This window comes from Anolis sagrei, chromosome 5 (genome assembly GCF_037176765.1).
Source record: "Anolis sagrei isolate rAnoSag1 chromosome 5, rAnoSag1.mat, whole genome shotgun sequence".
NCBI lineage: Eukaryota > Metazoa > Chordata > Lepidosauria > Squamata > Dactyloidae > Anolis > Anolis sagrei.
This window is the reverse complement of record NC_090025.1, coordinates 90,785,924-90,813,172: the sequence shown is the minus strand read 5'-3', so window position 1 is coordinate 90,813,172 and position 27,249 is coordinate 90,785,924. Positions and strand designations below refer to the sequence as shown.

General features: G+C 38.7%; 2 protein-coding genes across 8 annotated transcripts in view; one reads left to right on the top strand and one right to left on the bottom strand.

Moving 5' to 3' along the window:
- Nucleotides 1-27,249, top strand: part of CDC123 (cell division cycle 123) — a 350,374-nt gene that overhangs the window by 44,866 nt on the left and 278,259 nt on the right. The gene's annotated exons all lie outside the window — the stretch shown is intronic.
- Nucleotides 1-27,249, bottom strand: part of UPF2 (UPF2 regulator of nonsense mediated mRNA decay) — an 84,031-nt gene that overhangs the window by 8,864 nt on the left and 47,918 nt on the right. For 6 of the 7 annotated variants that reach the window (XM_060778266.2, XM_060778263.2, XM_060778267.2 and 3 more), the window contains 12 exons: nucleotides 26,622-26,735; nucleotides 26,173-26,289; nucleotides 25,406-25,591; nucleotides 22,185-22,388; nucleotides 21,277-21,552; nucleotides 17,384-17,567; nucleotides 11,909-12,048; nucleotides 8,689-8,793; nucleotides 4,304-4,402; nucleotides 3,477-3,644; nucleotides 2,506-2,647; nucleotides 367-487 (listed from right to left, as the gene is read on the bottom strand). In XM_060778266.2, coding sequence (XP_060634249.1) covers nucleotides 367-487; nucleotides 2,506-2,647; nucleotides 3,477-3,644; nucleotides 4,304-4,402; nucleotides 8,689-8,793; nucleotides 11,909-12,048; nucleotides 17,384-17,567; nucleotides 21,277-21,552; nucleotides 22,185-22,388; nucleotides 25,406-25,591; nucleotides 26,173-26,289; nucleotides 26,622-26,735 — 1,856 coding nt within the window. The remainder of the gene's footprint in view (nucleotides 1-366; nucleotides 488-2,505; nucleotides 2,648-3,476; nucleotides 3,645-4,303; nucleotides 4,403-8,688; nucleotides 8,794-11,908; nucleotides 12,049-17,383; nucleotides 17,568-21,276; nucleotides 21,553-22,184; nucleotides 22,389-25,405; nucleotides 25,592-26,172; nucleotides 26,290-26,621; nucleotides 26,736-27,249) is intronic. The other variant, XM_060778270.2, reaches the window with a different exon arrangement.

Genomic DNA, 27,249 nt, shown 5'->3' with positions numbered 1-27,249 from the left:
TCTTCTTTCCATAAACAATTCAGCATTCCAGGGCTTGGTACTCTGTTTAGGTTACAAGTAACTGAGGTCTAGTGCAAGCTCCAGAAGGGAATGTTAAGCAAGTGCACTGATAGGAGAGGAGAGTAGTAGTGATGGTGATATTCTTGTTCTACAAGTGCATCTTTCATTAGGAAGATGCCTCAGTAGAGTATATGTTCAGGGTGGTATTAGTGATTACAAAGCTTTTAAAGCAGGAACTATTTCCTCTTGTCCCGGAATCATGGATTAAGGATAACTCAAATTGAGGATCTGCCCACCTTCCATGCACATTACGAATATTTTAAGACTGAAAACCATGTAATTTTATATGCTTCCTAAGATACTGACCTTCCACCAGTTTTAAAGATTAGATCAGCATTAGGTGCTCCCTTTGGATGCTGATAACGAGGCCGCCGTTCTCGATTAGTATTTGCTGGAGCTGGCCGCTGAGCCAGGGACTGCATCATCTCTGCATATTAATATTTTAGGGGGAAAAAGTTATACTGAGAAGTAGGCAGGACTACACTACAAGGTCAAAGGAATTTCAAAGGTCAAAGAACCAAAATGATCATGTACAATTCTTTCATTTCTCAATGAAAAATACAGGGGCATATCCTGTGTAATAGCCAAACCTCTCTGGCAAATGATCTGCAACAAACCAACAAACAAATATATCCCAGTTATTGTCTAGGGGAAAGCAACAGCTTTCAAAATGTCTTAGATTACAACACAGATATCTATATAAATAAAAATGTAATGTTTGTTTTTGGGATTAACAGAACTCAAAAACCACTGGACAAAATAGCACCAAATTTGGCAGCAAAACACATTCTAATCCAATCTAGGTCTTTTAAAAAAAACCCATTAAAAATGAAATAACTTCAAACTCCGCAAAAAGAAAAATGCCTTACAGAGCATGCGCAAAAGCCCCTCTCCCCATTGCGTGAGAAGAATGAAGCACCAACCGTTGTGAGGGAAGAGAAACCTCGCCATGGAGTGCCTTTCCATGCGTGGGCCCTCCTTCCTTCCCTCCCTCCCTCCCGTCTCCTTCCTCTCTTTGTTGGTCCCACCAAACACAGGCCTCTACTCCTTCTTTCCCCCCTGGAGAGGCGGGCATGTGGCTGTTCCATGTAGACGCTGCTCGCCAGGCTTCACCTTCCCTTGCCTCGGCGCCGACGAGAAGGGAGTCCTGCAGCCCTTTAGCCTTGCAGGGCCTGGTGGGGGCGGGAGGCATTTTTTGAGGTGGGCCTTGCTCACCTACATTGGCCCCTTCTTTCTGCCTCAGCCACAAGGCACCTTCTGTATGACCCTGCCTGCATGCCCACCTGCCAAACAGGGAAGGCACCCCGCAGCCATGGCAGAAAGAAGGGGTAGGGTGGGGCGGGGCGGGGCTGGGTGAGCGAGGCCTGCCTTGAAAAACACCTCCCGCCTGTCCCATGCCCGACCCTTCAAGGCTGCCTTCCTGCTGGAGCCCAGGCAAGAGGGAGAGAAGGGAGGAAGGAAAGAGGGAGAGAAGGAAGGATTGAAAGAGGGTGGGGAAAAAAGAAGGAAAGACAGAAGGAAGGATGGAAGCAAAGAGCAAAGGAAGGGAGGAAAGAAAGAGGGAGAGAAGGAAGAAAGGAGAGAAAGAAGGTAAAGAAAAGGGGGAAGGGAGGAAAGAGAAAAAAAGAAAAAAGGAACGAAGGAAAGAGAGAGAGAAAAAGGGAGGGAAAGTTGACCACAGCAACGCTAACAGACCAATGAGTGTCCATCAATCATAACCCCCCCCCCAAAAAAAACAGTGAAAAGGACTTAAAACCCCCCAAAAGATAAATGACGAAAAGATAAATGACATACAGAAAAAAGGAAAGGAAGAGGGAGGGAAGGAAGGAAGAGGAAAAAGAAGGAAGGAAGGAGAGAAGGAAGGAAGGCAGGAAGCATGGAAGCAAAGAGCGAAGGAAGGAAGGAAAGAGGTAGAGAAGGAAGAAAGGAGAGAAAGAGGAAAAGAGGGATGGAAAGAAATGGGTAGAGAAAGAAGGAAGGAGAGAAGGAAAGAAAAAAAGAAAAGTAAGGAAAGAGGGAGCAAAGCAAGAAGAGAAAGAAAGAGGAAGGGAAGGAAAGACAAAAGGAAGTATGGAAAGGGGCAGAGAAGGAAGAAAGAGAAAGGAAAAGAAAAAGGGAGGAAGGAAAGAGGTAGAGAAGGAAGGAAGGAGAGAAGGAAAGAAGAAAAGGGAAGGAGGGAAAGAAGGAGAGAAAGAGGGAGGGAAAGTTGGCCACACACATATATATCAAAATAAAACCTAAAGGGAAAAAAGTTTTGAGAAGCAAAGAGATTGTGTTGAATTCCTGAATACTTCAGTAAACTTTTATTCCTATACTAGAAAAAAACCCTCAGAGCAGTGACCCATGTTTCTATAAACCAAGGAAATACATGGAAAAAACACGACTCAATGGTGTGGGAGGATGAATCTCAGAATCGATAAAAAGAGTTCAAAAACACTGCCATACCCTGATAGTCCTCTTGTTCCTGCCGTTCATTGATATCCAATGTCAGTTTTTTCATTCTCATTCTCTCCTCTTGCTCAGCTTGTTGCTGATTCCAATGATTTGCAGCCAGTTGGGAGGACATCGGTACATTTAGTATCTTAAACTAAAGGGACCAAAGACATCTCTCAGAACTCAATAAAGGGAAAAAAATGCATAACAAAGGGTTGGAAGACTACAAGCATTATTCTTTAATTTTTATCCATATTTGCAACATTACAAATAGAGCTTTACTATCAGGGTTTTTCTTATTCTATGGTATGCCTGTATTAATCCTGCTGATTAAAAGATTATCTAAGAGTGTACATTAATGATACTACGTTTCCAAGACAATTTTAGGAAGTAAAACTCAGTGGAAAATGCACAATTTATTACAGTATTTTGTATTTTACATTATTTTCAAGATTTATATGAAGATTCGGACTGTTCACGGCACCATGTCAGGTAGATCAGTGTCCTTTTTCTCAATTTTCACACATAAAAGAGGTAAGACAGCAACACACCTAAAGACATCTAGCATTACCCGGGCAAAAGTGAGATTCTAAATAAAATTTTCCATAGATTGGTTTTAGATATCACATTATTACTTCAGCTGTCAAACTAGGCTAAAACAAGAATGTTGCTATAAAGTGACTAAGACAAGAGATATCCTGAAACGTGGCAATTTTAGTGCAGTTCTCTCACAGAAAACCAAGAAAACACAAAATTTAGAATTCATTCTAGTATGAGCAATCTGACACAATCCTTGTACTAGTTCTCTTCAATTTCAAATAAGGTTTTCATGACGAAAATATTTTTGCCCCTTAGGGCTTCTTACTCAGAACCCTTGGGCCTCATTTTTCTAAGAGAATGGCAGCAGAAAAATACACAAAATGAAAAAAAAATGAAAAATGGGGTTATAGTTAAGAAAGAAAGAAATGAAAGTGACACCTCACCTGTTGCTTGTTGCCTTTTCGGGTCAACATGACAAAAGGCATTGTGTCTCCAGATTCAGATTCTCCCTCCCCACCACCCAATGGTGGACCTTTCTTGAGTTGGCTCTTGAGATGCAAGGGGATTGCAACATCTAACTGGTGCACTTTCACAGACTCTCCACTCCTCTGCTGGAAAAAGCATATGGACAAAAAAGTAAGACTCCAAGGACCAAAGTATCAGAATACAGGCTTACTACATACTTCAGTTTCAAAAACAAATTACACTTTGCTTATTCATTCTAATGCTGCCATTTGTGGAATACCATAGTGACTATTCGTAGCCACTGAGCACCAAAGATCTTTTTAATTTTCTTCTTTAAGATACCAGTAGGATTGTGTCTTTTCTTGTCATTACCATGATGCTTCTGCTATTTCATTTTTGTTATTACTACTGACTTCTTGCTGATCATTTTATTGAAATATTTGATGCAAATTATAAATCAGGAACTTCTCTTCTTAGAAGAGAGGATAGTATAGTTCCTGGATGTGAAGGCCTGAAGAAAAAAACCAGAAAAATAGGGGGTCCCCCCCTTTTTTCAGTTTTTCCATAATTTTTCTGTGTTTTTTCCCAGGCCTTCCCATCTCTCTTTCGGGAACTCTGGATAGAACCAAGCAGAATTTTTAGAAGGAATTACTAAAAGGTAAAACCCAAGATTGTTAAATGCCTATGGGACTGTATTATTCAAGTTGAGCATATTATTTAAATGGAACACTAGATTTTTAGGAAAACACTAGCAATGCAAATAAGCTCATGTAACTACAAGTAAACTACAAGTAACTACAAGTACCTGTAAATTTTCCAGCATCATTTTGTCCAGTGCCTGAATAAAATCTTCATCTTCAGCACAAGGAACACGCTTAAGCCCACCACCTTTAATCATTACCTCCTGGTAAATAGAGGAATAATGCATTAAATTCTATATATTTATGCATACAGTTATGCATTCCCTCCATTGGGGGAAGATCTCATCTAAAACAAATATTTGGCCCTGATGGCTGATGAACCACTGTTGCACAATGCCCCATCTCCATTTCTAAGCATAGATTTTCTGGTCATAGTGAAGCTGAAGGGTTTTTTTTCTGGTGATATGTATGCTGTATGATCATATAACCATCTGTTTCTTCATCTTTTTCCATTTTGGTTTCTGTCACCTACTGGCAATTTGGATTCTCACTCTTTTATAACATTACTAGCTGTACCCGCCACGTGTTGCTGTGGCCAACCTTCCCTCCCTCTTTCTCTCCTTCTTTATTTCTCTCCTTTCTTCCTTCCCTCTTTTTCTTTCCCTGCTTCTTTCTTCCTTCTCTACCTGTTTCTTTTCTCGCTTCCTTTGCTCTTTGGTTCCATCCTGCCTTGTCTCCTTCCTTCCTTCCCTCTTTCTCTCTTTCGTTCCTTCTCTCCTTCCTTCCCTCTTTCACTTTTTTATTTCATTCTCTCCCTCCTTCTCTCCTTCCTTCCTTCTCTACCCTTCTGTGTTTTCTCTTCTTTATCTCCTTCCCTCCTTCTCTACCCTTCTTTCTTTCTTTTCTTCCTTCTTTCCTTCCCTCTTTCTCTCCCTCCTTCTCTCCTCCCTTTTCTACCCTTCTTTCTTTGCTTCTTTCTCTCCTTGTCTCCTTCTTTCCCTTCTTCTCTCCCTCCTTCCTTCTCTACCCTTCTTTCTTTCTTTCCTGCTCTCCTTCCATCCCTCCTTCTCTCCCTTCCTTCCTCCTTTCTGTGTATGTGTTTTGTGTGTATATGCATATGTGTGTATATATGTGTGTTTGTGTATATATATGTGGTTTTGTGCATGCGTTGTTTTTTTTTAGTCCCTTCTGCTGTGTTTTTCAGTGTTTTTATGAGTGCTGGTCACTCGTTGGCCTGAGAGGTGTCTTGTGTCCAAATTTGGTGTCAATTCGCCCAGTGTTTTTTAGTTCTGTTAATCCCACAAACGAACATTATATTTTTTATTTATATAGATGTGCTTAATTTTAGAGGGACTACGCATATACAGTAGAGCCCTGGTTATTCAAACTCCACTCCAACACTATCCAACACCATTATGTGGCCAATTGGAAACATTACACCATTTGATATGTGCCCAAGATATGGCTTTCTTTTCTGTCATAAAAACTAGGAGGAGAAGGAAGAGGAAAGCGCATTTCCAAAGGGAAGGGATGGAAGCGGGGTGAATCAAAAGAGAAAGAGGGATGAGAAGGGAAAAGAGGGAAGGAGGAGGGAGAAAGGAAACGTGATGGCTCTCCTTCTGTCTCTCTCTTGCTGCTCTTGGTGCACGCAGAGCCTCACTCTCCTGCTTTGGAGACTTCTCTCCAACCCAGCCTTGTTTCCAAATTGAGTGGGGGAAAGGGCTCATGGCTAGAAGGAAGGAAAGGGGGTTTCTTCCTGCGCACACACACACACAGTGCTCCAGATTCTCTCTCTCCCTTCCCCCTATGCACTCTCTCTCTTCTTCTTCTTTCTCCTCCTCCTCCTCCCTCTTTTACCTCTGACAGCCTAGAATCCTAGAAATGCCAGAGACCCCCCCCCCTTAAGAGGTTATCCAGTTTAGCCTCATTCTGGCCAAGCCCTCCCAACACATAGCCACCCAGCTCCAGATGAGATTCTGGAGACAGTTCACCAACATCAGTGTTTAGCAAACTTTGGTTTTCCAGTGTTGCCATTCCTCTATACTCAATATGGGATTTTAGAGACGGTTAATCTACAGCAGTGGTTCTCAACCTACCTAATGCCGTGACCCCTTAATACAGTTCCTCGTGTTGTGGTGACCCCCAACCATAACATTATTTTCGTTGCAACTTCATAACTGTAATATTGCTACTGTTATGAATCATAATGCAAATACCTGATATGCCACATGTATTTTCATTCACTGGACCAAATTTGGCACAAATACCCAATACATCCAAATTTGAGTACTGGCGTGGTTTTGGGGGGGGGGGGGGGGGAGGTTGATTTTTTTTCATTTGGGAGCTGAAATTGTTGGGATTTATAGTTAACCTGTAATCAAAGAGCATTCTGAATTCCACCAACGATGGAACTGAACCAAACTTGGCACACAGAACTCCCATGACCAACACAAAATACTGGAAGGATTTGGTGGGCACTGATCTTGAGTTTTGGAGTTGTAGTTCATCTATGTCCAGAGAGCACTGTGGACTCAAACTATGATGAATTTGGATCAAACTTGGCTCAGATACTCAATATGGCCAAATGTGAACAGTGGTGGAGTTTGGGGGAAATAGACCTTGACATTTGGGAGTTATATTTTCTGGGATTTATAGTTTACCTACAATCCAATAGCATTCTGAACCCCACCAACCATAGAATTGGGCCATACTTCCAACACAGAACTCCATGACCAACAGAAAATGCTGTGTTTTCGAATGGTATTTGGCGACTCCTCTGACACCCCCTCACGACCCCCGCCGGGTTCCTGATCCCCAGGTTGAGAAATGCTGATCTACAGTTATCAGTGCGTTCCCAAATCTGGTCTTCCAGGTGTTTTAGATTTCAAACATGATGTTTTAGTGCTTAATGTGTAAAATCATAATGTAATATGACATCTAATAGGGTTTTCCTTAATCCCTCCTTAATATCCAACATTTTTGCTTATCCAATGTTCTGCCGGCCTGTATATATTTGATAAGTGAGACTCTACTATATGTAGTTTGGTCAAGAGCTCTCACCGGATTTGTTCATGGGAGAGGGAATGTATTTTAGTTTGTCTGCAGAATGTCATGCTGCATGACCTTATTTCTTCTGCAGTCTTCTTAGATTTAGCCCAAATTGTTCACCATGCCAAGATTGGCACCTTGCTGAATAACATTGTGTGCCCTAGTTTTAGCCTGAATTCTTTGTCATGCTGTTATTGCACCTTCCAACTTTTTTCCTGCAGTTTTCTCAGAAGATTACTAAATGCTGCCATCTGTGGGCTAAACATAGGAGTCTCCTTTTTCTAAGAGTTGTGTTGCCTCTTTTATACCAACACAGGCAACAACTTATTTCATCTGAGGACAGGGACGTGTATTCCACCAGGTACCTTTTGCTAGTGTTCACTGCCAAAGCATTGAACATTTTGTATATTTCAATACAGGCTTGAGCTAATAATCAGTTTTATGTGACTAGCTGTTAGGTTCAGTGAACTATTTCTAAAGCACCATTTACTCTAATTAAGGTGAATTATTAGCCAAGAGACCAATAGAGCTTCATCTCTATAACTCACTATACCAGACCATTATTGGGAAACAGATGTTTATGCATGCCTTCTTTCTAAAGTAGTTATATAGGGCCTTACAAGAGTATGAGGCTGATCCATTACTTGTGTATTTCTATTGAGGTTCTGCTAGCACTCTCTTCCTGATGTAATTATTTCTTAAGGTCCCAATTCAATGGATCATACCACTCTCTATGTCAATTCTATTGTTGGTGGGGTTCAGAATGCTCTTTGATTGCAGGTGAACTATAAATCCCAGCAACTACAACTCCCAAATGTTAAGGTCTATTTTCCCCAAACTCCACCAGTGTTGACATTTGGGCATATTGAATATTTGTGCCATATTTGGTCCAGATCCATCATTGTTTGAGTCCATAGTGCTCTCTGGATGTAGGTGAACTACAACTCCAAAACTCAAGGTCAATGCCCACCAAACCCTTCCAGTATTTTCCATTGTTCATGAGAGTTCTGTGTGCCAAGTTTGGTTCAATTCCATCATTGGTGGAGTTCGGAAAGCTCTTTGATTGTAGGAGAACTATAAATCCCAGCAACTACAGCTCCCAAATTTGGGTGTATTGGGTATTTGTGTCAAATTTGGTCCAGTGAATGAAAATACATCTGGCATATCAGGTATTTTCATTATGATTCATAACAGTAGCAATATTACAGTTATGAAGTTGCAACAAAAATAATGTTATAGTTGGGGTCACCACAACATGAGGAACTGTATTAAGGGGTCACGGCATTAGGAAAGTTGAGAACCACTGCTCTATGTACCCATACTAGAATTCTGTACCCATACTAGAATTAATTGTGCCCTGGAGTCACAACATCTTTGTAATGTGATAGTGATGTGATTTGCCAAAGAAAAACAAACTCATTAACACCAAGCATCTAGCTACACCATATGTGCATAGTGCCTGGGGTGCTAATTCTTTTTTTTTACAACAAACAATACATACAGTATTCTCTTCATCAGTTTCATTCTCCTTATTAGAGTCTGTGAGATAATCTGTATTTTCTTCCTCCTCCTCTTCACCCTCTTCATCATCATTGTCAGAGCCCTCCTGAAATGTTAAGAGATTTAATGTTCAACCATAAGGCATGTTTTAACAGAATTCATGTAACCTGCTGTTTTCAAAGCTGTGACTGACTTCACATTTCCACAGACAATTACACTATGTAACATGATTTTTCTTCCTGGATTTTAAATGTCATTTCTGTCGTAAAAACATGGAAAAGGTTTATTAAACTGCAAAAACTTCGTTTTTACAGGACATTATGCAGCAAATTTTGCTTTAGTTTTTCAATTAATATTTCATCGCATTTCAACCAATTCAACACAATTTGTGGCAGCCACAAAAACGAAGTTTCTGGAGTATATCACTTTAATACTTATGGCAATGATTTGACTCGGAATAGATTTTGGATTCCGATTTTTAATAGGCATGTGTTAATCATTTGTTTTTAACTACTGTTTAATATTTTTTAATATTTTTAATGTATTGTTGATTGTTTTATAATGATGACACCGTATGGTGCTTTTTTGAGGCCGCCCTGAGTCCCCCCTCGGGGGTGAGGAGGGCGGGGTGTATGTGTATATATACTACTTTCAAAGTAAGTACCACAAAATTAAACAAGATATAACACTTTAAAACCAGGAACAGAACAATTTTCAAAGTTTGTTACACAATGTTACATTGTTTTTTTATTTACCATAAATACTCAAGCATAAGCCGACCTGAATATAAACTGGGGCACCTAATTTGACTACATAAAACTGGGGAAACTTATTGACTCAAGTATATGCCGAGGGTGGGAAATGCAGCAGCTACTGGTAAATTTCAAAATAAAAATAGATACCAATAAAATTACATTAATTGAGGCATCCGCACGTTAAATGTTTTTGAATATTTGCTGTATCTCAAAGAAAAACAGTAAACTAGCTCTGTAAGTGGAAAAGTAGTGTCAACAAAAACAATATCAACAATAACTTAATAATAATAATAATAATAATAATAATAAACTTCATGGGGACTTAGGCTGGCTTCTAACGTAGTAACAGGAAAACATTCAATGCCTATATAAACAATGCAGAGTTAGCTATAGATCTATAATTATATATACTAATTTCACATATGCATTTCCCCCCGAAATGTTTGCAAATCCTCTCTCTATATATGCATTTCTCTCCTGCAATATTTGCAAGCCCATATATATATATGCGTGTATATGTATATGTTTATATCTATCTAGACAGCTCTCTATATATATTGTATGTGTCTCCGTGTGTGTGCATTTCCCCTGCAATATTTGCAAGCCCCATATATCTATATTCATATCTATCAAGACATGTCTATATATATTTGTGCGTGCATTTTCCCCATGTAATATTTGAAGCCCTATATATCTAAACTTATATATATCTATTTAAACATCATTATATATATAGATAATTATATGTATACAGGATTAGCAAAGACTAGCATACATGTGAGGGAAAAAATCATATATAAAGTTGTTTATATATATATAAACAACTTTATATACGAATATGTATGTGTGTATGAATATGAATATGTGTATGTTTATATATATATATATATATATATATATATATATATATATAAACATACACACAGAGATATACTGATATATAGATACCTCTGTATATTTATCGATCCCTATATCTATATAGGATTAGCAGAGACTTGCAAACATGTGAAAGGAAAAGTCATATATAAAAATAATTTATACCTATATATACAGAAATGCAGGTACATGGAAATCTCTAGATATCTATATGTATATATGATTTGCAAATACTTGCAAACATATGAGGGGAAAATTCATTTATAAAATTAATGTATATAGATAGATAGACAGGCAGACAGACAGACAGATAGATAGATATAGGTACATAAGGATTGCAAAGGCTTGCAGGGGGAAATGCCTGTATATCTGTAATAGAGATTAACAAATATTTCAGGAGAAAATGCTTTTATAATATTAATGGATATATATGGTTTGCAAAGACTTCAGGAGAAACATGCATATATGGCAGTGGTTTCCAACCTTTGGGCCTCCGGGTGTTTTGGACTTCAACTCCCAGAAACCCAGCCAGGTGTTAGCAACCGTGAGAGCTGAAGTCCAAAAGTTGGGAACGAGTGATATCATTATCATCATCATAATCATTATCATCATCATCATCATCATCATCATCACTTTATTTCTTAATTAGTCGCTCTCCACCAAGGTGCTCCGAGCGACTTACAATTTAAAATAGCTTATACACAATATAAAACATTCAATATAAAACATTTAACATAAAAACATTCAACATAAAAACATTCAAAAGTGACTATGGCAAAATTTGATCTGATTACTCAAATGCACAACCAAACAGCCAAGTCTTGAGCGCCTTTACAGTGATATATAAAAACATGTTTATAGATCTATAGGGCTTGCAAAGGCCAGTGAACACATCCAAGGAAACAAAAATGCACATATAAAGTTAAGACATTTAGATAGACAAAAAAGCTATGAAATTGGGTGAATTTGAAAGAGAGACATACAAATAAGGAGGACATGAAATATATTTCCTTTCTCTCCTTCCTTCCCTATTGACTGGAAAAGAAAACACACTGTTAAGGGAGATAAGAAGAGAGAGAAATATATCATATATTGCAAGCAATGGCCTCCAGGCTCCGCTGCCCGGCCTTGACCCCATAATAAGTCGAAAGAGGTGTTTTCAGCATGCAAAAAGGAGTGACAAACTCAGCTTATCTTTGAGTATATATGGTAGTTGTATTTGGAGAACTTGTTTTTGAAACTGTATTACATCGGTTTTATATTTCTAGTTTCATATCACTATAAAAACCATAATCATCTTATTATTAAATATATGCAATACGCCATAACTCTGTCAACTTTAGTGCACCTTACCAATTGTTCAGTACCCAACAAATGTCCCCTAGCAAAAACACAACCCTAACATTTATCCAGCTATTTAATTGCAAAGTTCAGATAACACAAGATTCTCTTGAAATCAAACTAATTTATAAATCAGAAGAGCTCAAACTGGATGCAGTGTTTGTCATTCATACTGGAAGCAGAGCTGAGGATTTCGAATCCCACCTACTCAAACTGTAGCTAAAAAACCACTGTTAAGAAAAGGATCACCTCTTCCTCTGGGTCATTTATTTCACTTTCATTTCCTGATTGTTCTTCTATTTCAACTCCTCCTTCCTCTTCCTCTTCATCCTCCTCTAGATTCTCTCCTTCTGTCATTGAATCTTTAGAATCTTTGTCATTCACAAGGCCTAAGAAAGGAAACAAGAAAGAATGATTAATTATTATATTAAGGAAAACTTAGTACAGACTCACTTGGTAAAAGTTAAAGGCTTCCCTTGATATTAAGTCTAGTTGTGTCCCACTCTGGGGGGTTGTGCTCATCTCCATTTCTAAGCCAAAGAGCCTTAGACTTTTGGAGGTGGGCATCTCCATGGCCATGACTGCCTGGAACACCATTACCTTCCCGCAGAAGTGGTACCTATTGATCTACTCACATTTGCATGTTTTTGAACTACTAGGTTGGCAGAAGCTAGGCCTAACAGCGGGAGCTCACCCTGCTCCCTGGATTCGAACCGCCGACCTTTTGGTCAGCAAGTTCAGCAACTCAACGGTTTAACATGCTGCGCCATCAGGGGGCCCCTGTTACTTGGTAGTCCATCCCAGAATTAATAGGATTTCTGACACATATAAAAAATTAGGATAGAATATCATCAACATCATGCTTCAAAAAAATATAAGCAACTATCTTAACTTCAAGACATGCCCTCCCCCAATATTATTAATTCCAGAATACTTTAAGATGAAAGCAATTAATACCAATAAAGGGATTTGTATTTCTGCTGCTCACTAAACCAGCTGAATTGTTATCCACTACTGCATCTTCCCACCCTCCTGTTCAATGGGAAACTCAAGGACCAGCCTCTAAACTGCCATCACATGCCTTGGATCCAATAGAAAGAACCATGGAGCAATTATGATGTAAGCTATATGAGTCCTTTAAAATATCACTCCACTCTTTTTCATTCCAAAATAGAAATCAGGCTAAAGGTACATTTCAAGTACAGGCAGTTCCCAAGTTATGAACATCCGACTTACAAATGACTTATTTTATTTATTTATTTACACCATTTCTACCTCGCCCTTCTCATCCCAAGGGGGGACTCAGGGCGGCTAACACAGGCAACAATTCAATACCAACAGTATCAATAACAACAATATAAACCAACAGTATAAAATCCTATTACATAACAATTAAACAGTGATATTAATTAAAATTACATAATCGTATAGAACAAATAACATAATCACAAGTCATATAGCCATTTCCAATTTTCATAACAATCCTATTGTCCGAGTTCAGTGCCTAAAGTGCTGCTGTGCCCACTAGCCAAAGGCCTGGCTCCAAAACCACGTCTCTAGTTTTTTTCCTAAAATTAAGGAGGGAGGACGCCAATCTAATCTCGCTGGGGAGCGAATTCCACAAGCGAGGTGTCACCACCGAGAAGGCCCTGTCCCTTGTCCCCACCAGACGCGTTTGAGATGCTGGTAGGACCGAGAGCAGGGCCTCCCCAGTAGATCTTAAATTACAAGGTGAAACATAGAGATAAGTTCGGATAAGTAATCTGGTTCTAGTTACAAATAGGGGTGAATCAGCAAGAAATGAGAGAACACTACCCCTCGAAGGGAAATTCACTCCTGGAGGACTAAGACACTATTTGGAATGCTGGCTTGTCCCACTTGTATTATATGGCTGCCACGTTACATTTCAAATGAACCCTGGCACCAGCCATTTTTAATGTAACTGTATTTTAAATTGGTTTCAGAGTATTTGTTGTAATGTTTACGTATGTTTTAGTTAGCTATATCTTATTGGATTGTTTTGTTTTATTTTTTCATCACAATACTTAACTCTTCATTGTAAGCTCACTGTTATTACTGTTGCTTTATTGTGTATTATTTTGATGTTTGTGCTCACCTGAGGCATTGAATGCTAGCCTTTTTGTGTGTGTAAATCACCCTGAGTGGCTTTGTGGAGAGAGGGTTGTTTAGAAATAAAGTGTTGTTGTTGTTGTTATTATTGGAAGAGTTATCATGGGGAAGCTTTATCACCAATCCTCGTTTCCACAACAAGCCAAATTTTCAGAACATAATCATCACAAGGGCAAAAAGTAAAGTGAAATCTTCTGAACAGACAGCAAAACAAACTGCATGGGGTGTTAACCCTTCCCTATGTTATCCAAGCTTCCACCTCTCTCTCTAGATAGATCGATAGATAGATCGATATAAATAATCTGGAGTTAAACTTTAAAAATGTAGTGGTTCTGGGTTGTTGTAGGTTTTTTCGGGCTATATAGCCATGTTCTAGAGGCATTCTCTCCTGACTTTTCGCCTGCATCTATGGCAAGCATCCTCAGAGGTAGTGAGGTCTGTTGGAACTAGGAAAAAGGGTTTATATATCTGTAGAAGGACCGGGGTGGGACAAAGGACTCTTGTCTGCTGGAGCTAGGTGTGAATGTTTCAACTGACCACCTTGATTAGCATTTGATGGCCTGGAAGTGCCTGGAGCAATCTTTTGTTGAGAGGTGATTAGATGTCCCTGATTGTTTTCCCTCTGCTGTTTTGCTGTTGTAATTTTAGAGGTTTTTTTTTTAATACTGGGAGCCAGTTTTTGTTCATTTTCATGGTTTCCTCCTTTCTGTTGAAATTGTCCACATGCTTGTGGATTTCAATGGCTTCTCTGTGTAGTCTGACATGGTGGTTGTGAGAGTGGTCCAGCATTTCTGTGTTCTCAAATAATATGCTGTGTCCAGGTTGGTTCATCAGGTGCTCTGCTATGGCTGACTTCTCTGGTTGAAGTAGTCTGCAGTGCCTTTCATGTTCCTTGATTCGTGTTTGGGCGCAGGCGAAACATCAGGAGAGAATGCCTCTAGAACATTGCCATACAGCCCGGAAAAACCTACAACAACCCAGTTATTCCGGCCATGAAAGCCTTCGACAATACATTGTACTGGTTCTTACTTACAAACAAACTCAATTGAAAAACAAACCTACAGAACCTACCTTGTTCATAACTTTTAGACTGTCTGTATACAAGAAACACAAAGAAGACAATCACTTTAATGCTGGAACACAACTGTCTTCTCTGAGTCTCCTCAAATCCTAAGCAAAATCAGTGATGGCAGTGACATGCACCTATATGAAATACCAAAATGCTCCAATTTCTGGTTCCACACATGGCATCCTTTTTTACAGAAAATAATACAGTTCTCTGTTCACTTTCAAATCTCTGCTGTGAATGTTAGTAATTTTGCTGAGCGGCAGAAACAGCCAGAGGGTGAGAACGCTACCTTAGAACTCCTGCCTGGGGCCAACCTTTCCAAACATACTGGGCGTGGCCCCCACAGCTGTGCCATCTCACCTGACGCCAGCAGAAGATAAAACAGCCAGCACTAGACCCAGAGCCTGCTTTGCAATCCAACTACGTTACGCCAATCAATAAGACCTTGGCACTATAGGACTTTTATCAACATGGATAGAGACACCTTACTATCACGAGAAAAAAACACACACACCCCCATCTGCCTCCCAAAGGACCTCATACCACAGTTTATATCCCCCCCCCCCCCCATGAAGAGCTAGGTTGCATTCCTGTCCTTAAACTGTATTTAGACACCCAAATACCTGGGAGTCACTCTGGACCGTGCTCTGACCTACAAGAAGCACTGCCTGAACATCAAGCAAGAAGTAGGTGCTAGAAACAATATCATACGAAAGCTGACTGGCACAACCTGGGGATCACAACCAGACACAGTGAAGACATCTGCCCTTGCACTATGCTACTCTGCTGCTGAGTATGCATGCCCAGTGTGGAACACATCTCACCACACTAAAACAGTGGATGTGGCTCTTAATGAGACATGCCGCCTTATCACAGGGTGTCTGCGCCCTACACCACTGGAGAAATTACACTGCTTAGCCGGTATTGCACCACCTGACATCCACCAGGAAGTAGCAGCCAATAGTGAAAGGACCAAGGCAGTGACATCTCCAGCTCATCCCTTGTTTGGGTATCAGCCAGCACGTCAACGACTTAAATCAAGAAATAGTTCTCTTAGATCTACAGAGACACTCGTTGGAACACCTCAGCAAGCAAGAGTCCAAAAGTGGCAGGCTCAAACCCAGCACCTCAATCCGTGGGTGATACCAGATAAGAGACTCCCTCCTGGACACACAGAAGACTGGGCGACTTGGAAGGCGCTGAACAGACTGCGCTCCGGCACCACGAGATGCAGAGCCAATCTTAAGAAATGGGGCTACAAAGTTGAATCCACGACATGCGAGTGTGGAGAAGAGCAAACCACAGACCACCTGCTGCAATGCAACATGAGCCCTGCTACATGCACAATGGAGGACCTCCTTGCGGCAACACCAGAGGCACTCCAAGTGGCCAGATACTGGTCAAATGACATTTAATCAACTACCAAGTTTGCAAAATTTGTGGGTTTTTTCATCTGTTTGTTTGTTTTGTTCTGTTAGAAATGTAATACAATGGTATAGTTGCTGATGACACAATAAATAAATAGCAGTATTCAGAGGACTCCTTAATTGTGAGGATCTGGGAATCTCTGGGAGGTCATAAAGAATGGGGGTGGATATTATGGGGAGGCGGGTGAGGGAGGGGGATGGTAACTAGACCCCTATAGGTCCTATAATAATTTTGTTCGGCCAGCACCTTAATCACTCTGACTTGGACACCACCTCAACCCGGTTGACTTCTAAATGCCTTTTTACTTTTAATGTTTTGAGTGTTTGTTATCATTAGATCTAGTAGTAAACATGTTCTAAATGTTTGATGTATAAATTTAAATGTCTAAGTTTGTTATTTTTGAGTTGTTCTATAAGTACACCTGATGTTTATTTTATTGTTTATGATTTTATTTGTTTGTTATGTAATGCTGGCATTGAATGTTTGCCAATTTTCTGTTGTAAACCACCCTGAGTTTCCTCGGGGAGATAGGGCGGTATAGAAATAAAGATTATTATTGTTGTTGTTGTTGTTGTTGTTATTGTTAGAGATCTACTCCATCTCACATATTTCATCAGAGCACCATAATAATGGCTATTGTTACTTCTTGTTATTACTTTATAATGTGAATGGAAATATTGCATCGCCATAAGTGGTTTTTGATCCTCCCAACTCTCCTCCCATTTTTTAGAAATTAAATGTTTGAAAACCAATAATCCTTCAAGTACAGGCAGTTCCCAAGTTACGAACATCCGACTTACAAACGAACATCAAAAGACATAAGGTGCAGTTTGGCACAATGGGACAGCAGCCTGTTTTAGACCCAGAACATTTTTTTGAAACCAGAAAATGAGGAATTTGGCCTTCCCAGAAAGGACTGTGAAATGTTCTTCTTGAATTATTCCTGATTCCTCTATAGTTGATTCCACAAGAATTGCAATTCCTTTCATACCACTTACCAAGAGATGGCTTAAAGTTACAAAAAGTTATATAAAGCCAGAAAATGCCAAAGAACTCAGCAATTTCAGCTCCCTTGAGTCCTGACATAACATTCTTACCTAGTTTGATTAAGAATTCCCTTTCCAGTTCTTGTACCTGCCTAACAGATTCTTCCAGAGAATTGCAGAGTTTTATCTTTGGTCTCAGCAGTTCTAATGTATCACTGATCATATAGTCAATGTCAATAGGGAATGGGTGATCTTTTGTCCAAACGTCCAGGTTTTTCTTCCACCAAACATACCTCTAAAAAGACAAAAATAATTGCAAACTGAAAACATGGTGATTCTGATAAAATTCTCATGCTAATAAACACACACACACACTTCTCCTCCAGCCACCCAAGCAAACTAACTATCAAGTACATTCTTTTTATAGGTGACCTAGTGGGATAAACAAACCAATCAATACTTGTATACTACCACTCTTAGTCTCCCTGTCGTAACAAATGCTGTGCAAAATATATGTAGCTCTAAAATACTCTAAAACCATTCTGAAATTGAGATTACAATTAATTATATAAGGAAACTCACAATAAATCAAGAGTTCAATAGGAAAGTAGTGTTCCTGTTTTGTTTTTAAAAGATTCAGACATCAGTTAATGCAATTATCTGTGACAGTTGCATTTTTAAAATGTTCTTATTGCCACATAGGTAGCATTGCATCTTATTCTGAATTATTCATGTATTGAAAATATATGTTGGCATAAGCTCATAGAACTGAACTCCATTGCCTCAGTTGAAAAACAATTCCATCCATGACTTGAGTAAGTAGATTAGAGATTATAAGGAATACAACCTGAAATATCTAGATTGCAACAGTACAGAATGATAAAGTTAGAAGGGATCACAAAGCCCAACTAGTCCCTGCAATATACCTTTGGATTTTTAAAGATATTCATAATGTCACTACTTCAAAAATGGTATGAGAACAAAGACATTTTCGAATTGATGAGCTACTTAACATATGTAGACTGGCATCCTGTTGGTTAATTCCAATTAAAGTAGACACAGTTTAATCAACTGTTGAATAATGAGTCAACTGATCTAACTAATTCAGAAGAATAGTGATGGGATTTAGGCTGAAATGTGATAAAACACCATTTTCCTAGAGTCTGATCCATCTTTTTTCTCAGTGAAAGAAGTTTTTAAAGAAAGATGGAAGACTACTGCTATTTCAGAGGTATAGGTGCTATTAACCCTACTCTTTTGTCTTTAAGACATATGGTTTTGACATGATCAGTGAACTGCCAGGTGGGTAAACCCATATTAACTCAGCATCAGCATACATTGACCTTTGCAGCCCAAAAGACAGTTACATTTGTCAAGAATGAAATTTAGGTACCCCGTATGCAGGGAGGCTAATTTAACTAATTTACGATGCCACAAAAATCTCCAGCAAGCATGCAAAGAATGAGGAAGTACTTCATCAGCATACATCTATTGCAAACATGGCAATGGGTGTGTCGTTTCATTCGCTGTTCGATGGTAGAACAGTCTACCTAAAAAAATGGAGTGTTCAAAACAGAGATTAGATAGCACCGGGACTGTGGAGCACCGGGACTATGGCACAGCTGGCTGGGAGTCAGCTGAATTAAGATCACTACTGACCGAAAGGTCATGAGTTCGAAGCCAGCCCAGGTCAGAGTCAGCTTCCAACCAATTTGTATAGTTTGCTGTCTTTGCAACCCAAAAGACAGTTGCATCTGTCAAGTAGGAAATTTAGGTACCGCGTATGCAGGGAGGCTAATTTAACTAATTTACGATGCCATAAAAATCTCCAGCAAGCATGCAAAGAATGAGGAAGTACTTCATCAGTGGACGGTGCAGCGACAGCTCCCCTGGTGGCCAGAATACCCTCATCAAAAAGCTGGAAAGTTAAGTAGCCTCCGTGTGTCTGTCTATATGTGTTGTGTGTCTATGGCATTGAATGTTTGCCATGTGTATGTACATTGTAATCCGCCCTGAGTCCCCTGTGGAGTGAGAAGGGCGGAATATAAATACTGTAAATACATAAATAAATAAATATCTCTTAAAGGTGCTTTAGCAGCAGATGACTCCTAATTCTATGGTTTTGTGATCACTCTTTTCAACTGACTTTTTAAATAGTACTCAACAAAGCTGCGCTCTTCTGGCTGGATTTTGAAAAATACTGAACTAAAGGTATGTTTAAGCACTTATGATACAGTACAATACCTTGTAATACAGTATATATTTCTTTGAAATATTACATTATAGGAGTATTATACTTCTATACCATAATGCAATCTTTTAAAAAATCTGTTAAAAGATTTCTTTCTAGTCAGGTTCTGGCAACTGGGAAAGACTTTTTTAAAATTAAAATTGCATGACAGTATTTTATAGCAATGATTCTCTCTCTGTCAGGTCCCCTAGTTATTTAGGATTTGAGTTCCCAAAATCTTGGCCAATCGACATGCTAGTTGCAGCTTCTGGAAGATAAAGATTGAGAGCCAATCCTTGTGGCTATATAGGATGAGTAACAATTTAATTAAAGCAATGTTTTCCTACTTTTTCTTTAAAAAGATACTTCTGGAAATACGTTTAATATTTCTTTAAAGTTCTATAAAAGGTCAACTAGTGATAAAAATACTGACCTCTTTAAAAATATGTTAGCTACCTAATAACCAATTAATGTGAAAGTTGCACCTTTTATAAATATGAAAAATGTCACTTACACATTAGTGTGGGATGTACATACACAAAAAGCACAAGTGTAAGTTTAACTGCAATTCTGCTTGTAGCTTTCAACAGGCAAGCAATGAATTACTGGCACTACCGGCCATCTGCCTGGAATCCTTTAAAGCCACGATTTCCAGGTTTTGAAAGCAGATTCCTTATCTGCTCCCTTGATTATTCTTTCCTCCAGTTTCTACAGCATCTGTCAATACTGCTGTTTCTCCACTTAATCCTGACTTTTCAAAAACAAGTCTTGATTCCTTTGCTCATCTTTTTCGTTTCCAACTTCCTTTTACCCACTCAATCTGGCTTAATTCTCAATTAATTCTCTGCACTAAGTTCATTTTTTGAATGGGACAATAGCATCTGGTGCCAAATTTTCTCTCTTAGAAATCGGATTTGCCTCCCCCACACACCCATACTCCCCACACCTGGTCCACTCTCTTTGGCTACACAACCATATTTTTCCCCTCAAATATTTTTCTTAGAATTTATTTTCTTATTGTTTGTTTTCAACTAAAAGTAGGTTTGATCCTCAGTTTCCTAAAATAATGTGAGCAACTGTGTGTATTTATGCCAATTTGTTTCCAAAACAATGATAAGTGTTTCAGCCTGGGGGGAAAAAAATCAGATTTCCTCTTTTTTTCAGTAAAAGTGAGTAGCAAGAGGCATTTTGGGGATGTTTAGGGGCCCACAACCAATCACTAATTTAAAAAGGGATGAGCTTCAAGGTATCTATCTCCTCAGGACTGCAAACCAGGATCCCATAGGCTGCACATTTTCCACTCCTTTCCTAGATGTTTCTGCACTCTTGGAAAAAAGAAGACATTTTAAAGTCAGTTTCTTGGTTTTTCTCTAACACATTTCACTGCTGCCTCATCGGTTCCTCTTTTGTTTTCATCTCTATCCTTTCTCAACCCCTTCCAAGGTTATTGTTTCTTCTTGGAAACAGACAAGACACAAAGAGAAGAAAGGATAAAATGAATATTTGGTGGTTTCTTCATTTTCAAATAACAGTTTTCAAATAATGATTTTATCTAATTACTTCTCACTCCCCTGCCCCATTTAGAATATATTTTCCTCCTCAGTACCTTCATCACCAATTTTCTACTTCACTGAACTGTACAGATTAAAATATAAAGTGTTGGGCAGAACCTCTTGTTATTATTGTTTACAAATATTTCAGATATTCAAAGAATTTCACAATTTTAAGCTGAAACAGCAAAATTGATCATAGGCAACAATAAATTGAATCCTACCTGAAAATAGACCAAGAAGCAATCAAGTTTCCGTTTGCTTGATCCCCTATCAAAGTACTGCCCACAAGTATCAAGGATGGTGCAGACCAGTCGGATTCTGAAAAGATGTTCTGGAGGATCAAGTGGGCTAGGAGTACCATCAGAGTTCACGCCAAATGATGTAAAGGAATACAGTGTTCGAAATATTACTGCTGACTCTACCATTCTGTAATTGTAAAGCTCACCCAGGAATTTGGCACTGCTGATCCTTCGTTGGTTAAATTTTGGCTGATTAACCTTCAAACAAGCAAAATGACATTTTGAATTGTCAAAGGTCAGTTGAAACATTCACACCTAGCTCCAGCAGACAAGAGTTCTTTGTCCTACCCTGGTCATTCCATAGATATATAAACCCATTTTCCTAGTTCCAACAGACCTCACTACCTCTGAGGATGCTTGCCATAGATGCAGGCGAAATGCCTCTAGAACATGGCCATATAGCCTGAAAAAAACCTACAACAACCCAGTGACATTTTGAAGTTAACAAATGCACTTTTTTACATTTGAGACATGGATTAGGATGGTATAAGAGAAGTCTCAGTTTACTACCATTGTAGCCAGCAACTGGCTTTGATTTTAATAGCTAAGCAATGCTAGGTCTTTAGACTAGGTCTTTATATAAGCTGTCGCAACCTACAATACAGCCAAAACAATGTGCTAACATAGAACATTATTTTGTGCTCTGTATATGAGAACATAAACTCTTTTTCTAGTTGTTTGCCATAAAGATGCCTCCAACTAGATTGATGGGTTCCCTTCCAAAAGGATTTATGTGGGGTTTATCATCAAAACACAGTACTTTAAAAAGTTAACACAGTTCACATAGTTAAAACAGTCACAGACCTTATAAAGACCTGAAAGTATTTTACCTCCATTCCCAGTCGAATGTCCTCTAGAACACCATCCACTACATGTATGCCAACATCCTCTTGGTAAAGTACCAGCCCTGCTAACAGGTTGGCTACACAGTGAATGCTATTATATTTCACATTCCAGATGTTGATCATACAACATATAACATAGTCCTTCACTTCAGGGTCATGCCAGGGCAATTTGCGCATCTGTCTCAGGACCTGAACAAGATTTTAAAGAAACTTAACTCAAAAAAAAGAAAAAAACAAAAGTGGATGCTTTATGCACACATATGCTGGCTATTAACCACATTTATTCCAGAGAAAGTTTTCTGGACACCTACTCAAAACAATAAATTAGCACCTTGATATATTCAAAGGAAAGAAGCATTTCTGATAGTATTATTGTTGTTGTTGTCTTTTTTCTCTCTCCACAAAAGAGACTCAAGACGCTTACATTAAAAGCATTTCAACCCAATTTAAAATCCAAAAATATATATAAATTAAAATAGAATTAAACATCAATCGTATTAATTAAAAACAGTTTAAATCCTTAAAATTGAATTTAAAACACATTCAAAGCTAAAACCAACACAATTTTGGATTGCTTCTAGAGGAGTTTATAGGCAATCCAGATGACATCACCAATGAGGAGTTCCCATGCATTTTTCATTATTGGCCTAAAGGCTAATCAATAACATTTATTATTAGTAGTAGTAGTAGTAGTTGTTGTTGTAATATTTCTACCTTTTTTCTAGCTAGGGAAAATCAATTGAAAGAAAAATGGAATTGCTGCACAATGTCTTTCAAATCACTTTTCTTTAAGTCACATCACACAAACTTCGATCTTTTAGACAAGGGGTGTCAAATTCATTTCCACTGAGGGCCATATCAGCCTTATGGTTGTGTTTAAAGGGTGGTTTGTTTGTAATTGTACGACTGCAGAAACGTAACTATCTTGCCCTGGCATTGAAAGCCTCACCAGATATATAAAATGCCGTAGAGAGCCGGATTAGGCAGGCACACGGGACTTGCATTTGGCATTTGTGTCCTAGGTGATGACAAGGAAATATGCCCTTCTTCTGAATGTCTCCAGAGCACCATCCAGAGAATACAAAATAACAAAATACCCCAAAAGGACTACTAATTCGTCATAAACACATATAAACAATTATTAGGAAAGTATATTTACTAGAATATCCTGGATGTCTCCAGAACACCATCCAGAGAATACAAAATAACAAAATACCCCAAAAGGACTACTAATTCATCATAAACGCATATAAACAATTATTAGCAAAGTATATTTACTAGAATATGTTCTAACCTATTTCTTTAAATCCTTGGTTCATAATTAGCACAGAGACCATTAGTATCAATAACAGTCTAACAACCATAGAGGAAAGCACTGAGGAATTGGATTTTTTCACAGTGCAATCATGGGGCAGGATTTACATAGCTTATTATGTAAACTAATAAAATGGTTTGCTTCTAGTAAACTGTGAGTGGGTGGATGTGGGTATTCCAAAGAAATCCCACAGGCAGCTTTTTCCCAAGATACACATAGTTGGTTTATGGATATGGACAATTTCAGTAGCTGAATTCTAATGAAAAAAAGCTTTCAAGCAAAACATAAAGATAATGTGATGACTCAGAAGGAAAAAGAAAGTCAAGCAATTTTTACTTGATATACCAAAGTGATTTTACCAGACCCACTACTTTTGCATGAGAAAATCCTGAGTCACGCAAAAACTACATACAAGTTGAGTCAATATTTTGCAATTTTCAGAAAAGCAATGGTTTATTTTTAGCTTGAGTCAACATGCAGGTGGCTTTACAGCTACATGTTTAGCCTCTACCTTCTTATTCACTGAAGTATGCTCCAGCTTCCTTTCTTTCCTTTATTTCACACTGATTTAAGAAGAGAAGAAAAACCCAATAACTTGATTCATTTTAATATAATAATCACTGCCTCAAAAATGCTTCTGAGATAAGTGCTTAACCACTCTTCACAATGATAACACTGGCTGATTCAAATTTTGGTGCCTCAAATGTTATGCCTGTTTCTGGTTATATTTGACTTGGTGATTCCAAAAATGGTCTATTTTTCCCTATCAGCTCTAGTTTTTGATACACAGAGCCTATGTTATTTACTGATTGCAATCTGTTTGCCCATAGAAAAACATGATGATGATGATGATGATGATGATGATGATGATGATATAAAACTTTATTTACATTCATCTCCCCGAGGGGACTCAGAGCGGTTCCCAAGTAATATCACAAAACATACAGAGTAAAAACAACATAACCATAAGATTAACAAACAAAATATAAACATAAAAATTGTCGCCATAACACACATATATTAAAAGTAATCCATCTGTTCAAGGGCCAAGATTTGTGCAAGCCCAAAAATTCTAGTGGGCCCAGGAATAAAGTGCAATGCTATGGCAGGCAACAATAATATTAGGTACAGGTCTGTGACTGTTCATTCCGGGGCAGATTAGAGGAAAGAATCTGGGTAACTGGTAGGAAGAATAAGGCCGTATTAGACAATGTGTGGGGCTGAGTTAGAACTGGTCATTTTCAAAGGCTTGTTGAAACCACCAGGGCTTCAAGTTCTTACGAAAGGAGGGGAGGGATGGGGCCTGTCTTATTTCCTTTGAAAGGGCGTTCCAGAGACGGGGGGAGGGGGGGCACCACTGAGAAGGCCCTCTCTCTCGTCCCCACCAACCGCGCTTGAGACAGTAGTGGGATCGAGAGGAGGGCCTCCCCAGAAGATCTTAGAGCTCACACCGGTTCATAGAAGGAGATGCGATCGCGGAGATAGGCGGGGCCCAAACTGTTTAGGACTTTATAGGTGATGACCTACACCTTGAATTTGGCTCGGCAACTTATTGGCAGCCAATGAAGCTGTTTTAATAGGGGTGTTGTATGCTCCCTATAGTTTGCTCCAGTAAGGAGCCTGGCTGCCACCCGCTGTACCAGATCAAACTTCTGGGCCATCTTCAAGGGCAGCCCCACGTAGAGCGCATTGCAATAGTCCAGTTTGGATGTAACCAAGGCGTGGACCACCCTGGCCTAGTCAGTAGAGCTGAAGCGGTCTATCCAATGCAATGTTCTCAATCGGCACCCCAAATAACCCCAGGAACAGGTTTAAAAAGCAAGGAACCGAGAAAAATTTTATTGGGCTGTGTAATAATTTGGGTAAGAAAACAATATTGACATGGACGCACCTTCTCAGTTGTGACCTTAGAAAGATCCTTGTAAAGGAGCTTCCGAATATACTCCTGGAGAGGAGGACGTTTCTTTTTCACTGTTTTCTCAGCTGGAGGAGGATTGCAATAGTAGTAAGCATTTTCCACCATTGTAACATACCGGGCATCTAGGTGCATTGCTTGTTTTTTCCGCATCATCTGTTCCTGAAAACAACAACAACAAAAGAAGGAATCACCCTGAGCAGATATACTAATTTTTAGTCAGAACATGTGTTTGCCAAACTTCACATGAACGACTCATCTAGCCAAAACAATAGCTTGTGTAGTGTCTGTTCACCAAGTTAAGATTTATTTAGGTTTTCTCTCTGGGGGTCCATTAACTTTAATTTTCAACACATGCAATGTAGAAAGATCTGCAGTTTTCATCCCTTGCTCCATGGGATCTCTGCCCAACAAGCTACAACTACTGACAGCTGCATTCAGGTCCTGGAGCCAGTTTAGAAGCGTACTGAGGGTGAGCAAATTATTTCAGAAATGTGAAACATGAATTCAGTGTGGAGGGCTATTTGCAGATAATTGATTTCTGAGTTTTCCCTTTTCAAACAGAGGAACAAATTGTATTAGAGTAAATGATTATGTTAAGTTAGGTGGGGAGGGATTTCTTATATCTGCAGCAGCAAACTGCCCCCCTTGTCTAGTAACTTTTAGAAACAACTGGTTGTGACACATTTTTCTACAAATATGAACTCTACCCAGCAATGCTCTCTTGAAAACATGATTCTTACCAAAAGAACACTCGTTCTTAAATGGGATTCTGGCGATCTGAAGAGGAATCTACCACAAGTCTCTAACAGCGTACATGCCATTTCAATATGATGGTGTGAGAAGTCAGACAAAAGCATCTGTGGACATATATATTACATTTTGAACATCTTGCACTTGATATCAATCATTTATCTTACAGTATTCTTAATAAAATATTCTGGACAGAATCTATAGCAAGCACACTTTGCAGTACTGAGAAATCTTTTCAATAAAAGCACAAGTCTCTCATTACAAATCTATGCCCCAGTTTTTACCAATGAACCTTTTCTCCATGAAATGATAATGATATCACCCACCTATGAAATTCTAATTATATGCAATTCCTCTAACATTTTAAAAACTGTATCTAGATTCATTTTGGTATAGTACAGACATGAATGCTTAAGGGAAAAGAATATAAAACACACACCTTTAAGCAATGCAGAGTGTCACTTTTGGAGAACATTTTAAACTTAGTCAGTTCGCCAATGAATCGTACAGTTTTATTTTTTGTCTCAATATTGATCTGGTCCTTCTTTCTCACCTAAGGATGTGAATATAAGAAAATATGTCTTCAGAATGTAAGAAATTGATGTTAAATTGACAAAAAAAAAAAACATTTGTCTAGAAGTTGCCTATGAATTTTCTATGATTTTTAGCTTTGAATGCTTTAATGGATTTTAACTATGAATTTTAATACTGTTATGTTTAATTCTGTTTTAATGTTTGCATGTTTGTATATTTTAAATTATGTGGTCATACTTTTAATTGCAAGCTGCTTTGAGTCTCCTTTAAGAGAGATAAAGCAGGGTATAAATAAACATAAACAGATTAATCAATCCCAAACAAGCTATCTGGGTCTACCTTCAATTGAGGACATATATTTTTCCAAGAGGCCATGATGTCGTAGGATACAGGGTGCAACAGCTTAACTTCCTTTTTTTCAAAACTTAATAAAACCCATTGTATGAATCAGAATTTTTTTTATAATGTAGGCACAAATCTAAAGTTTTGTTTGACATAGTTTTGAAGATCAAATTAGGTAGGTGACATCCCCC